Source organism: Salmo salar, chromosome ssa18, assembly GCF_905237065.1.
Source record: "Salmo salar chromosome ssa18, Ssal_v3.1, whole genome shotgun sequence".
NCBI lineage: Eukaryota > Metazoa > Chordata > Actinopteri > Salmoniformes > Salmonidae > Salmo > Salmo salar.
The window spans coordinates 64,135,078-64,149,638 of NC_059459.1; the positions used below are offsets into that span (position 1 = coordinate 64,135,078).

At 43.0% G+C, this 14,561-nt stretch overlaps 1 protein-coding gene across 2 annotated transcripts; it reads right to left on the reverse strand.

Annotated features, from left to right (window-relative positions):
* Positions 1 to 518: 518 nt before the first annotated feature.
* On the reverse strand, positions 519 to 8,937 carry tnfsf12 (TNF superfamily member 12). Of its 2 annotated transcripts, XR_006760485.1 has the most exons (7): positions 8,114 to 8,937; positions 6,388 to 6,469; positions 3,653 to 3,709; positions 3,405 to 3,428; positions 2,219 to 2,349; positions 1,623 to 2,072; positions 522 to 1,445 (listed from the first exon to the last, which is right to left on the reverse strand). XR_006760485.1 is itself a non-coding variant. In XM_014155959.2 (6 exons), exons 1-6 carry the CDS (start codon positions 8,312 to 8,314, stop codon positions 1,806 to 1,808), a joined length of 762 nt encoding a protein of 253 aa, XP_014011434.1. In that variant the 5' UTR covers positions 8,315 to 8,937; the 3' UTR covers positions 519 to 1,805. The 2 variants fall into 2 exon arrangements, 1 of the variants encoding a protein (XP_014011434.1); XM_014155959.2 differs by having other exon boundaries at positions 519 to 2,072.
* Between the last annotated feature and the right edge of the window lie 5,624 nt (positions 8,938 to 14,561).

Sequence of the window (14,561 nt, forward strand, 5' to 3'; positions counted from 1 at the left end):
TTTTCCCAGGCTTTGAACCTCGCGGCTTAAACAATGACGCGGCTAATATATGGATTTTTCCGGCTTTCAAATTTTTTTTCTCCAAAAAACATTCTGTGACGTGCTCAGTTTTTTGGCGGCATGAAGCTTTCATTAGACCAATGAAATTGCCGAATGGGTTAAGGTCAAACAACTTTTTTGTTTACCGTTTAGATTAAATCGAGCGCTCTCAAACTTCCCATCATTCTGATTACGGTAGTCATTTTGTCACCCTCATCATGGCAAAGACACGGAGAAATGCATATGATGCAGCTTTCAAGTTAAAGGCGATTGATCTGGCTGTTGGAAAAGGAAATAGAGCTGCTGCACGGGAGCTTGGTCTTAATGAGTCGATGATAAGACGTTGGAAACAGCAGCGTGAGGAATTGACTCAGTGCAAAAAGACAACTAAAACTTACTGCAATTTTTTTTGTTGTTGTTATAAGCCGTGTTTCATTGAAGCCTATTTATTTTTGTTACAAGCCGTGTTTCGTTAAAGCCTATTTATTTTTGTTACAAGCCGTGTTTCGTTAAAGCCTGTGTAAAGTTCATTTGTTTCAATGTACCGGTAGGCACCTGCGACTTATAGACATGTGCGGCTTATTTATGTTCAAAATAATATATATTTTTTAATTCAGTGGGTGCGGCTTATATTCAGGTGCGCTTAATAGTCCGGAAATTACGGTAATTTGCTCTTGAGCCAACATGCGCAGCGATTACTGTGGATGCGATCTTCGTGAATTTTGGGGAAAATGTCTTTAAAAGACTCATTGTCGGCTGTTTAGAGTGTTGCTCTATAACGCGTCTTGGAATGAATCCCGGCCCTAGTGCTTCGATGTACAGTCTGAAACTGACAATCATGTAACATATTGCAATGTGATTCGACAGAACATATTGAATATTTGTATCTAAAATGATATATGATAGGCCTATAATGTTAAGAGATTCAGTTTAAAAGATTGAGATGCATAGTCTTAAAGAGTGTCTAAACTGAGAGAAGTTGGTAAGATCATAGGATAGTTTTTTTTTTATACAGTCCTGTGTGTGAAAGACATGTACAACCCAACTGCTGAGATAACATGGGCAAGGATTACAATGGATGAGAGACTCATAGTTCAACGTATCCATCCAGCTCATTACTCAGAATCCTTCTCATTCAGTAGTCCACCAGCTTAGCGCCTCAGAGAGGTGCATCATGGGTCAGTTCCCTGCTATGCTCAGGCGAAGTCACGGTGAACTAAGAGTCAGGAGGATGAGTTTCACCCCAGAAGAGCACCATCAACTGATCCAGACAACATTCCATGAGTTTTCCTTAAAAAAGCAGGGGTAGAATCGCTAGGAGAGTCTAGAAGTGCATAAGTATCCCTTTATAGTCTTCCTTACAGCTTCTGTCTTTGAAGAAGTATCATACAGAGCAGAGGAGGCTGGTGGGGGGAGCTATAGGAGGACAGGCTCATTGCAATGGCTGGAAGGAAATAAAAGGAACGGTATCAAACATATGGAAACCACGTTCGACTCGGTTCCATTTATTCCATTCCAGCCATGACAATGAGCCAGTCCTCATATAGCTCTTCCCACCAGCCTCCTCTGATACAGAGTGTCTGTAGCGAACATGATCCATAGTTATTCCAATGCTCCAGATCATTGGTCCAGATTTCACAATAAAACAAATGAGGAATGTCACGTTGGTGTGTCTCATTAATACAGGTCGGAGTAGGACAAAAAGCTTCCTTCAAAAAATGTTCCGCCCCCTCCATCCTTCCAATATTTCCATCCTCTCCGGCAACTCAGTTGACCTTGAAGAGGCTGAAGTAGTGCTTCCCCGTGGTGTGGAGGCTGAAGCCGGCGCCTGTGATGGCCTGTAGCTCCGCCCCCTTCTCTAGTCGCAGCAGGCCAGACACCTGGCAGGGTTTGAGAAAGTGGAACTGGTGGGATCCGGATGCAGGCGTAGTCCCATAGCCCTCCATGCACTGCAGCTTCTTCAGCGGCTGGCCGCTCTTCACCACCGCCACTTCCAACTTCACCAGCTGAGACTGATTCTCATTGAACAACACCTGTGGGAGGGATGGAGGGAGAGAGAGAGATGGAGAAGAAGTAGAAGAAAAGAGCAGACCAATCGGGGTTTGATTGAGCCTGTGTTGTTTGACAGGGGTACTTTTGGATGACAGGTGGCACAGGACTACAACTTCCAGAGGCTCACCTGACAGTAGAGAAAGTAGACTCCAGCTCTCTCCACTGTGAAGGTGCCTCTGTCTGTGTTGTACTTCACCGCTTTGCTCATATTCAACTGCTCCGAGTCCGTCCATCCTTTTATCAAGCCATCAGCTCCCACTGAAATACACACATGTTGAGGGGGGGGAACCATTGCACCCATTGACATAAATATAGCAGTATATTATTTTCTCTTTATTTATACTGTAGGTTTGTGTGTGTAGGGTGAATTTTGTACAGTTTGTATCATTGTCATGGGGGCAGTGATCTTACGAATACGAAACCAATTCCAGAAACCCTGAAGACCCTTTTCTATAATAATTGTCATCCTCAAAAGGTTTTGCAGCTGCACCATCGAGAGCATCCTGATGGGTTGCATCACTGCCTGGTATGGCAACTGCTCGGCCTCTGACCGCAAGGCACTACAGAGGGTAGTGCATACGGCTCAGTACATCACCGGGGCCAAGCTTCCTGCCATCCAGGACCGCTATACCAGGCGGTGTCAGAGGAAGGCCCTAAAAATTGTTTGAAGACTCCAGCCACCCTAGTCATAGGCTGTTCTCTCTGCGACTGCACGGCAAGCGGTACCGGAGCGCCAAGTCAAAGTCCAAGAGGCTCCTAAACAGCTTCTACCCCCAAGCCATAAGACTCCTGAACAGGTCATGAAATGGCTACCCCCCCTTCTATGCTGCTACTACTCTCTGTTATTATCTATGCATAGTCAATTTAATAACTCTACCTACATGTACATATTACCTCAATTACCTTGACACCGGTGCCCCCACACATTGACTCTGTACAGGTACATTTTAGTAATTTAGCAGACGCTCTTATCCAGAGCGACTTACAGTAGTGAATGCATACATTTCATACATTTTTTGTACTGGCCCCTCATGGGAATCGAACCCTAAACCCTGGTGTTGCACACACCATGCTGGCGTTGCAAACACCATGCTCTACCAACTGAGCCACAGGTACCCACTGTATATAGCCCCGCTATTGTTATTTACTGCTGATCTTTAATTATTTGTTATTCTTATCTGTTACAAAAAAAAGTATTTTCTTAAAACTGCGTTGTTAGTTAAGGGCTTGTAAGTAAGCATTTCACTGTAAGGTATTCGGTGCATGTGACAAATAAAATGTGATTTGATTTGATCTACGTTCATAAAGCTTACCTTTCTGAACAGACTCTTTGGTTACTAGCGGAAAGAGAGAGGGAAAAGGGTCATTAAGATTTTATAACTGTAATCGTATTTTGGTGTCCAATTGAAACCACTTCAACAGATGCTACATTATAACACTGTGGGTGTGTTTGAAATGGCACCCTAAACCTTATATAGTGCACTACTTTTGACCAGGGCCCATAGGGAATAGGGTGCTATTTCGGATGCAACCTTTAATGAGGATCTGCCAAGTCACTTACTCTCAAACTGAGAAGCCACTTTCTTTCCATTTCCACTCTTCCCTTTCCCAGTTCCCCCTTGCAGAGGGAAGGAAGAAAGAATATGAGTTAATACGACAGAAGAAAACAATTCAGAGGGATGTTTTAGTTTTTTTGTTCCAAGTAGAGGAGATAATATCATTGGTCACAGCTGTGGTGTGTGTCGTGGTGACCATAATGTATTAATTTACGGTTGTTTATCCACCACCTGAATACTCAACCAGCTCTAACAGATGGAGAAGGATTTCATTTCTCTTCTCCTGCTCTGTTCTGATATCTGTCATTTTTACTTCTTGTTCTCAGTAAGTGTAGTCTACTTTTCTCTCTGTCTGTTCTCACTACTTTCTGTGCCAGCTGGAGTAGAGTAAGACAGAAACATAGAGAATGAGAGAACAGGGTAAGAAAGGGAGGAGAGGGCAAGAGATAGATGGAGGGGGACAAAGAGAGAGGGAGAGAGAAAGAAAGAGATCGATGGAGGGAAAGAGAGGCACACAGAGGGGGACGATAGAAAGAGAGGCACACAGAAGGAGAGAGAACGCAAGAGAGAGAGACAGAAGACAGCTGAGGGAGAGTTAGAGAGAGAGGGAAGGGGGATGGAGAGAGAGAGGGTGAAAGATAGAGCAAAAGAGAGATAGAGAGAGGTCTTTGGCTGTTCTTTGACCCAAATTAATTGTAACGGCCCTGTCAGGAAAAACAGGCAAGAGCAACAGCCATGGCCACCGTTCAAATAAATACAATAAATACAAATCTATCTTGAAAACTGGGGGATAAGAGGGGGTAAGAGGAAGAGCGAGGGGTAAGACAGGCCTTTTTGTTCTTCAGAGGTTTGTTTTAGCGCCAGTATCAGGCCTGCAGAGAGTGATTCCAGGCCTTAAGCCCATTTCAACTACATTAGACGATACGCAACGTGACGGTCTTATAGAGTTTTAGATCTAAGTTGGTTTAATCCTAACTGTCTAGTTTTAGGACGTCTCATGTCGTCGGCTGGAGTTTCCAAGATTCAACATGTCAAATCTTTAGCTAAAGTCTTGAGAATGGAAGGATCCATTTAGCCAATCAGAGAACAGTGCGCTAATGTTCTGTGTTCAGCGAAGCAGCTAGCTAGCTAAACAAGCAGAGAGCTAGCTAGCTATTTTGCTGCACATAGCTAGCCTAGCTTGCTGATATTTATCTGACAAGTAACAAAAGTGTACCATGTTTTTGGTGCATGTATCTCATGACACTTGTTTGCTACAACACCTTGGTACAACAAGTCTCCAATTTGTTTCATAGTTTTAACAAGTCATTGTAAAGAGGCACGGTTACTGTGGAAATGGTCTCAACTGCATGTCTTGTCTTCTTGATCTGAATGACCTGTCTTTTAATCAGCTGTGGTACAACACAAAATTCTAAATGTATTTTGTCTATTCTCATGTCGGCTGTTGTATCTGAACTGGACTTTACACTCACTCACTCACAGAAGGTATTCACTATAGGATCAGTTATGTTGGGGGAAAAACAGCAAACATTGAACACTGGGGGGCTTGGGAATTTAAGCCATTTATCACTTTATTGCTCCTCTATTGTTCCTCAAGCAAGGGGGAAGCGGATGACATCACAACTTCACATCAGACCAACTCCTTGAATGTCCTACTACTTCTTGAAGTTTTCAGTTTTGTCTAAAAAACTGTATTTTGCTCAAAACATTTTTTTTTTTACCCTTTAGTGTGTGTACTTTACTGCATTTACTATATTATACTGTATTTATACTCAACAGGAAAAGTTCCTAAATCACTGGAGGACGTCTTTAAGTCTTGAGTAGTACTCCTAACAAATTGACCCAAGTTTACTATCGGCCATCCTCAGCATTATTTCATGACACACACTATTTAGAGATGACATGTGCACTACCTACATTTACATTACATTTAAGTCATTTAGCAGACGCTCTTATCCAGAGCGACTTACAGTAGAGTGCATACATTTTTATTACATTTTTACATACTGGCCCCCCGTGGGAATCGAACCCACAACCCTGGCGTTGCAAGCGCCATGCTCTACCAACTGAGCTACAGTGGGACTATACCTAGCCTATATATGACTGCTTAATCATAAAATAATCGCCAAATCATAGCTGTTGTCAGTCTCGTCAGGAGCAAAATAATTTTAAGTCCCTGAAGCGTGCAACGTTGTCTCCCTCCTCTTGCCAGATGGTTTCTCCAGGTTCTCGTCAGTCCAGAGCAGACCTGTAATTTCTGCATCAGTCATCCAGCTGCCTACTGTTTCCTGTGTCGACTTTTAGCAGCGGGCAGCAAGTGACCACAGGGCCTAACCAAGGTGCCATGCAGAGCCAAGATTCCCCTGGTCTGGTCGCTGTAGTTAAATGCTGCTCCAGCTCCGCAAAAACACAGAGCAGAGCACCATCGATGAGATCTATCTTATCTGTTTGGTTATTGTTGATTACGTATGTATTGCATGTATGATGATGGGGATGCAGAGAAAGAGGCATTGTCTGTAGTAGAGTGTAATTGAGGTGTAGTGCTATTTGGATCCTTTTTTTGCTTCCATGCACAAACAGTCTCACACACACACACACACACACACACACACACACACACACACACACACACACACACACACACACACACACACACACACACACACACACACACACACACACACACACATACATCAGCATGCAGACACGCCAGCACACACGTACACACACAGGCATGTACCATCTCTTTTCACCCTTTGCCCCACCAGCAACTCTCTCTTCTCCATGATGAGTTGGACAATGGCCTTACGCTGAGTGTTCACCTGTTGCACAGAGAGAGCGAGACAGAGGGAGAGAGAGCGAGATAAATAAAGAGAAAGACAGGCAGAGAGAGAGAAATCAAGAAAGCGAAAGAGAGAGAGAGAATGGAACCGTCAGAGAGACCATCGAGTCTTCAAATTGGCTCCCGCTGCAAATTTACACAGACAAAAGATTTCAGCAAAACCACAAAAATAAATAGTCTTCCAGTATCTGGCAGTATCACGCTGTAACGCCAAGGCTTAGAATAGGTCAACCACTTCCGCCTAAACCGGTTGTGACAACTAATGCGTGTTTTTAGTGCCCGCATTCCTCACATTTCTTAACTCCCTTTCTTAACTTCCCTGCTGAGACTGAGAAGCAGGAAGAAAAAAAAACCGCTGTGCTAAAATCTGTCAAGCTAGCAAAGTGAACTCGTACTTTATGAAGTACTGGGGCTTGCCATATATATATATATGCCAAAGAGGAGGAAGTAGGTTTCAATATACAGCTAGTGTGTCTGTGCGTGCAGCCTATGGGGTGGTTTAGATGTACTCAGGAGGTCTGCCTGGACTAGAGGTTACATTTATTGGGGACTTGAACTGTCCCAGGCCAGCTCATTGACTGCTTGCAAAAAGCATGAACAGATGGCTGAGTCAGGTCACTGGTAGTACTGTCAGACACACCATGAGTGATATTGAGTGCATAAGTAGACTATTTGAGGATGCACATGCATAATGTATTATTAATAAGGATGAGTTTCGAATGAATGAAAAGATCAGCCACATGTGTTAAAAGTCCAGTGCAGGGTGCATTACAATGATGTATAGAAATAAGTGTGCTATGCATTTGAAAGCAATACTTTCACCTGCAGAATTCTACCACCTGTGGTAGCCTAGCCTACCTGCAATTAGTAGGCTTTACATGTTGCAAATCGCTTAACCACAGTAAGGTCTACTCTGTTTTACGCAGTTAAATGTTTCAGTTCAGTGCAAAGTCAGTTGGCTATAATGCGCGCTCGAGCCAAGAAGTCAAGGGATTCCAGTAAATTGGGCTAAAATTGGAACACAACTGGCAGTAGAACGATTAAACTTGGCAGAGAAACTATAAGCAATAACTCCACGGCTTGAGCACACTTATTTGTACGCAATAAAACTGCCTCTAGAGCAGTCCCCAGAATGCGCAGGTCACCAGCAGAGAAGTGACCCGCTATTTGTGTACAATTTAACGCCACAAAGCTTGGGCGTAGAGGAGGGGGGAATTTAAAATGTGGCTTTGCATTTTCCATAGCCCCCACGGGGGTTCCCGTAACCACCGGTCAGCAGAGACAAAGAAGTTGTGTAACAGTCGCTTCAACTGCTTCAAATTGTTATTATGGAAATAATAACTTGGAGTAGGCCTACAGAGTGGGAGCGTGCGTAATTTACAATGGCAAGACCAAGACGAATTGATGCACACATGCTACGTTAGCGTTGCTACAAAATCCGAATGTGTAATATACATGTATTACACATGTTGGCCTAACAACACCCGTGACAATATATTCTCCAAACACCGGCTTCTTGAGCATTATCACTTAAATAACCGATGATAGTGTGGAAAGCATGGAATGCACATTTACTTCCTAAAATTGAACAAAAGTATAATAATGACATAGCATGGCTACTTACTTGCTCCAATCGGTCTTGCAGAGTTTTAACGGACTGGGACAGGTCCAGCGTCTGTCTCCAGGTCCACGCCGTAAATAGTGCGCTGCAGGCGGCGAGCGACAGAGCCACCATGGCCATGAATACCCAGACGAAGCGAAGTTTGCGCACTTTTCTCCTCTGCAGAATTCGATGCATGGTCGTTCCACATTCCCCGGCTATCATTGCAGACTATTCGAAGTGTTCATGTTAACTTCATTCCAGCGACACATGTTTCCCTTCTTGGTGAAATCAAATGCAAATGCTCACATTTTCGACAAGTCGCGCAAGTGTTATTGCCCGCAGTAACAAATGAGATCTCAACAGCCCTATTGATAAGTTAAAGTCATGTGAAAGATTAAATCATTCCATGGGTTTCAAATCAACAATTAAATAGCCATTCATGTTGCTTTAATCAATGCATTTAATCAGACGAAATATCGTGGACTGTCTGGCTTGCAGGTCGTATTCAAATGCGCAATGTTGAGTAATATGCAGCCAGGGTGCAACGAAATATGTATTTTACATCCACTAGGATTGCATCCTTCTGCCACTTGATTCGTTGAGTCAACTTCCTTGTCTTCCCCTTGCCTTTGCAGCCTTCCCGGGGGTCATTTCTGGCATAGACCACGTATGATCTTGCACACTTTCTCATGAGCTTTTCTTCTCCAGGAAAGAGATTTCAGTGCAGTGCACCCGTCGTGTGCCAGACGCTCGCACGAATGCAAAGCCTCAGCCCACAACTTGGATGCACTCTCAAAAGCCACTAAGTAACTGTTAAAACATTAGTCACACTATATTTGCTTCATTGCCCAAATCAAAATACCGAGCTGAATCAACTTGTTGCAGGCAAGGAAGAACTGTAGGCTATTAGAATATACCGATGGACTGAACTAATCCAAGTGTCCACAAGGTGGCTCTGTTGTATAGGGCAAGGTGCTACCCGCAGGCTATACGTGACCTGGGGTATAGTCATTAGTCCAAACCGTTGCAAACAGTTGCGTGTTTGCAACGAAAATAAGAGTTTCTATTGGACTAATTCAGGTAGGTCCCTCCCAGTTTCGTTCCGTTTGATTATGTTTCTTTTCTAGTGGTTATACCTCTGGATCGCACTCTCAACCTTCAATGAGTGTTTGTGTGTATCATGGCCAAAAATAGATTGTCTATCAATGGAACTATATATTTAGGTGTAGAGTGCAAGTACCATATACCACAGGGTCTAATGTGAGCAGCCCATTATACCAGTAGATAGGTGTAAATATTTGTGGCTATTCTGTCAAAATAGCCTATTCTACAGAATAACTCTATGTCATTGTGTATTTGATGACAAGGAATATACACTACATGACCAAAAGTAGTTGGACACCTGCTCGTTGAACATCTCATTCCAAAATCATGGGTATTGATAGGAGTTGGTCCCCCCTTTGCTGCTATAACAGCCTATACTCTTCTGGGAAGGCATTCCACTAGATTTTGGAACATTGCTGCGGGGACTTGCTTCCATTCAGCCACTAGAACATTAGTGAGGTCGGGCACTGATGTTGGGTGATTAGGCCTGTCTCACAGTCTGCGTCCCAATTCATCCCAAAGGTGTTCGATGGGGTTGAGGTCTGGGTTCTGTGCAGGCCAGTCAAGTTTTTCCACACCGATCTTGGCAAACCATTTCTGAATTAACCTCACTTTGTGCATGGTGGCATTGTCATGCTGAAACAGAAAAGGGTCCTCCCCAAACAGTCGCTACAAAGTTGGAAGCACAGAATCATCTAGAATGTAACTGTATGCTGTAGCGTTAAGATTTCCATTCACTGGAACTAAGGGGCCTAGCCCAAACCATGAAAAACAGCCCCAGACCATTATTCCTCCTCCACCAAACTTTACAGTTGGCACTATGCATTAGGGCAGGTATCATTCTCCTGGCATCTGCCAAACCGAGATTCATCCATCGGACTGCCAGATGGTGAAGCGTGATTCATAATTCCAGAGAATGCATTTCCACTGCTCCAGAGTCCAATGGTGGCGAGCTTTACACCACTCCAGCCGACGCTTGGCATTGCTCATGGTAATTTTAGGCTTGTGTGCGGCTGCTTGGCCATGGAAACTGATTTTGTGAAGCTCCCGATGAACAGTTCTGGTGCTTACGTTGCGTCCAGAGAGTTTGGAACTTGGTAGTCAGTGTTGCAACCGAAGACAGACGATTTTTACGCGCTACGTGCGTCAGCACTCGACGGTGCCATTCTGTGAGCTTGTGTGGCCTACCACTTCGCTGATGAACCGTTGTTGCTCCTAGACGTTTCCCCTTCACCCTAACAGCATGTACAGTTGTCCGGGGCAGCTCTAGCAGAGCAGAACTGACTTGTTGGAAAAATGGGATCGGATCCTATGATGATGTCATGTTGAAAGTCAGTAAGGTCATTCTAATGCCAATGTTTGTCTATGGAGATTGCATGGCGGTGTGCTCGATTTTATGCACCTGTCAGCAATGGTTGTGGCTGAAATAACATAATCCACTCATTTCAAGTGGTGTCCACATACTTCTGGATATATATAGTGTATTTATCAATAGCTGGATTTGGGCCATGGGAATATATAGAATGATAAAACCATTTTACAATAAAGTTATTTTTGTCCCCCATTGAGGAGTGGGTCAATAATAAAAGGAAACAAATAAAAAAATGATACCATATTGTGAGCACACAGCTGTATTGGCACACCACTTTATTCAATAGTGTGTAACATACACAACAAATAGCTTATTTAATGTAGTATGCAATGCAACACTAAGGTTCTTGCGGGGATTTCAAAGTGTAACAGGTTGACAGTTTTACTTAGTGACAAATGAAGTGGGGACGGACGAGTGGATTTTGTTTAAAACGCCAATGTTTTATAGATTTCTTGAATGAAAATATGTTTGATCTTTATTTTTTGAAATGTAGAGATGAATGGATGATGTGCAATAACACTTAGGTCAACTAAAAATGGCATTCGCTCACAGTTCTATTAATGGCATTTTCCATCAACAATAAATTACGTTATTCACCATCAACCTAGAAACCAAGCAAAAACAATCAAGCAAAGCAATTACATTCAGTTCAGTGATAAAGCTACAAGTAGATTAAAGATCAATCTTACCTATTATATGAATGTACCAAGATGATCGTCTGGATATGTAACAACTTAGAGAGCTGTCCAGTGTAGAGTAATGATGATGATAATGTTGTGGACTGGGCTCCAAGCCAGATCCCCAGAAGGCATAATAGCTCAATTTACTATAAAACACTTTGTTCATAAATCACCATTGCAAATTGCAAGCCTTGGTTTGTCGTATTTGCTTAAAGTAGCAGCCTAAGATCCAGAAATGATAAACTAACCTGAACAGGCATTCAATACTGTTGAAGGTGAAACAAGTATCAGTTAAAAAAAAAAGAAATCACATTGTGCTTCATCACAAAGACAATTGTACAGTACTTAATCATCATAATCATCATCTGGCTGGTGTTTCAGACAGGTGATTGTTTAGTGTCTTTGGTTCCTGTTTACCAGATTTCTCACATAATATCAACAGCTTAGGCAGGGACAAGTGCTATGGGGTCACATGTGAACATTACTGTACACACAAGTAATGTCAAAACACTGGTCGGGGCCTTGTTGGTTCATCGACAACCATTTTACATTGCATTGGCCTCGTTCCAATACTTAGGAAATGTATCCTGTCTTCCTCATTTCCTTGAAGGTAATCACTGATCTGACGAGGACTATGCAAAGAAATCTCACATTTTCTCAATCCTATTCAATCATATTAGATCAGTTCAGGGAAGAAGGAGGAAAGGTACATTTTCAACTATTGGAGCGGGAACTTTGAGTTGGTTCTTTATCCCTGCACGTGTTCCAGATTGACCTCAGTATTGCAGATGGTAGGTGTCCCCCTGGCCGAGCTGTTCCAGTTGTTCCCCTCAGAGCTCATGTAGTAGTACCCCATGTCTGCTAACATGTCAAAACACCCCTGGTTAAAGTAGAAATCCAGAGATGGTTTATTCCAGTCCAGCACAGTAACGTTGAGCTGGGTGCAGCTGGCGGCCAGGCCCAACTACAGTACAGGGGTAGTGGTGTGTGTGTGTGTGCGCGTGCGAAGGAAAAGAGGCGAGAGAGAAAAAGGTAAAAGAAAGTCCCTTGAAGAGGAAACGCTAATAAAAAAGGATAAAATAAACAGACAGGTTTGCACATAAATAATCACCGACATGTACACACTCAGCTAGACATAGCAGAGCATACAGCGCCTTGCAAAAGTATTCATCCCCCTTGGCGTTTTTCCTATTTTGTTGCATTACAACCTGTAATTTAAATGTATTTTTATTTGGATTTAATGTAATGGACATACACAAAATAGTTTAAATTGGTGAAGTGAAATTGAAAAAATTACTTATTTCAAAAAAGTATATAAAAAAAAAAGAAAAGTGGTGTGTGCATATGTATTCACCCCCTTTGCTATGAAGCCCCTAAATAAGATCTGGTGCAACCAATTACCTTCAGAAGTCACATAATTAGTTAAATAAAGTCGACCTGTGAGCAATCTAAGTGTCACATGAGCTCAGTATATATACACACCTGTTCTGAAAGGCCCCAGAGTCTGCAACACCACTAAGCAAGGGGCACCAACAAGCAAGCGACACCATGAAGACCAAGGAGCTCTCCAAACAGGTCAGGGACAAAGTTGTGGAGAAGTACAAATCAGGGTTGGGTTATAAAAAAATATCCAAAACTTTGAACATCCCACGGACCACCATTTAAATCCATTATTTAAATAGAAAGAATATGGCATCACAATAAACCTGCCAAGAGAGGGCCGCGCACCAAAACTCATGGACCAGGCAAGGAGGGCATTAATCAGACAGGCAACAAAGAGACCAAAGATAACCCTGAAGGAGCTGCAAAGCTCCAGAGCGGAGATTGGAGTATCTGTCCATAGAACCACTTTAAGCCGTACACTCCACAGAGCTGGGCTTTACGGAAGAGTGGCCAGAAAAAAGCCAATGCTTAAAGAAAAAAATAAGCAAACACGTTTGGTGTTCGCCAAAAGGCTTGTGTGAGACTCCCCAAACATATGGAAGAAGGTACTCTGTTCAGATGAGACTAAAATTGAGCTTTTTGGCCATCAAGGAAAACGCTATTTCTGGTGCAAACCCAACACATCTCATCACCATGAGAATATCATCCCCACAGTGAAGTATGGTGGTGGCAGCATCATGCTGTGGGGATGTTTTTCATCGGCAGGGACTGGAAAAATGGTCAGAATTGAAGGAATGATGGATGGCACGAAACATAAGGAAATCCTTAAGGGGAAACCTGTTTCAGTCTTCCAGAGATTTGAGACTGGGATGGAGGTTCACCTTCCAGCAGGACAATGACCCTAAGCATACCGCTAAAGCAACACTCGAATGGTTTAAGGGGAAACATTTGTCTTGGAATGGTCTAGTCAAAGCCCAGACCTCAATCCAATTGAGAATCTGTGATATGACTTAAAGATTGCTGTACACCAGCGGAACCCATCCAACTTGAAGGAGCTGTAGCAGTTTTGCCTTGAAGAATGGGCAAAAATCCCAGTGGCTAGATGTGCCAAGCTTATAGAGACATGCCCCAAGAGACTTGCAGCTGTAATTGCTGCAAAAGGTGTCTCTCCAAAGTATTGACTTTGGGGGTGAATAGTTATGCACGCTCAAGTTCTGTTTTTTTGTCTTATTTCTTGTTTGTTTCACAAAAAATATTTTGCATCTTCAAAGTGGTAGGCATGTTGTGTAAATCAAATGATACAAACCCCCCTAAAATCCATTTTAATTCAAGGTTGTAAGGCAACAAAATAGGAAAAATGTCAAGGGGGGTGAATTCTTTCACAAGCCACTGTACATGAATGACAACAATAATGCACCTGTACCACGAGAAGAAAACTGGCTTTAGCGGTGTCAATACATCAACAGAACAGAAACATAGCCAGAGGGTTCACTTTCATGACAAATGCAACACCAGGACAGCATCCCTTACCTGACCTACTTTGCTCATGAGTGCCTTCCCGATACCTTTACCTGTGATACGAAAACAGACAGGCCAGCATCCCGGAGTCGCCTCTTCACTGCTGACGTTGAGACTGGTGTTTTACGGGTACTATTTAATGAAGCTGCCAGTAGAGGACTTGTGAGGCATCTATTTCTCAAACTAGACACTCTAATGTTCTTGTACCCTTGCTCAGTTGTGCACCGGGGCCTCCCACTCCTCTTTTTATTCTGGTTAGAGCCAGTTTGCGCTGTTCTGTGAAGGGAGTAGTACACAGCGTTGTACGAGATCTTCAGTTTCTTGGCAATTTCTCGCATGGAATAGCCTTCATTTCTCAGAAAAAGAATAGACTGACGAGTTTCAGAAGAAAGGTCTTTGTTTCTGGCCATTT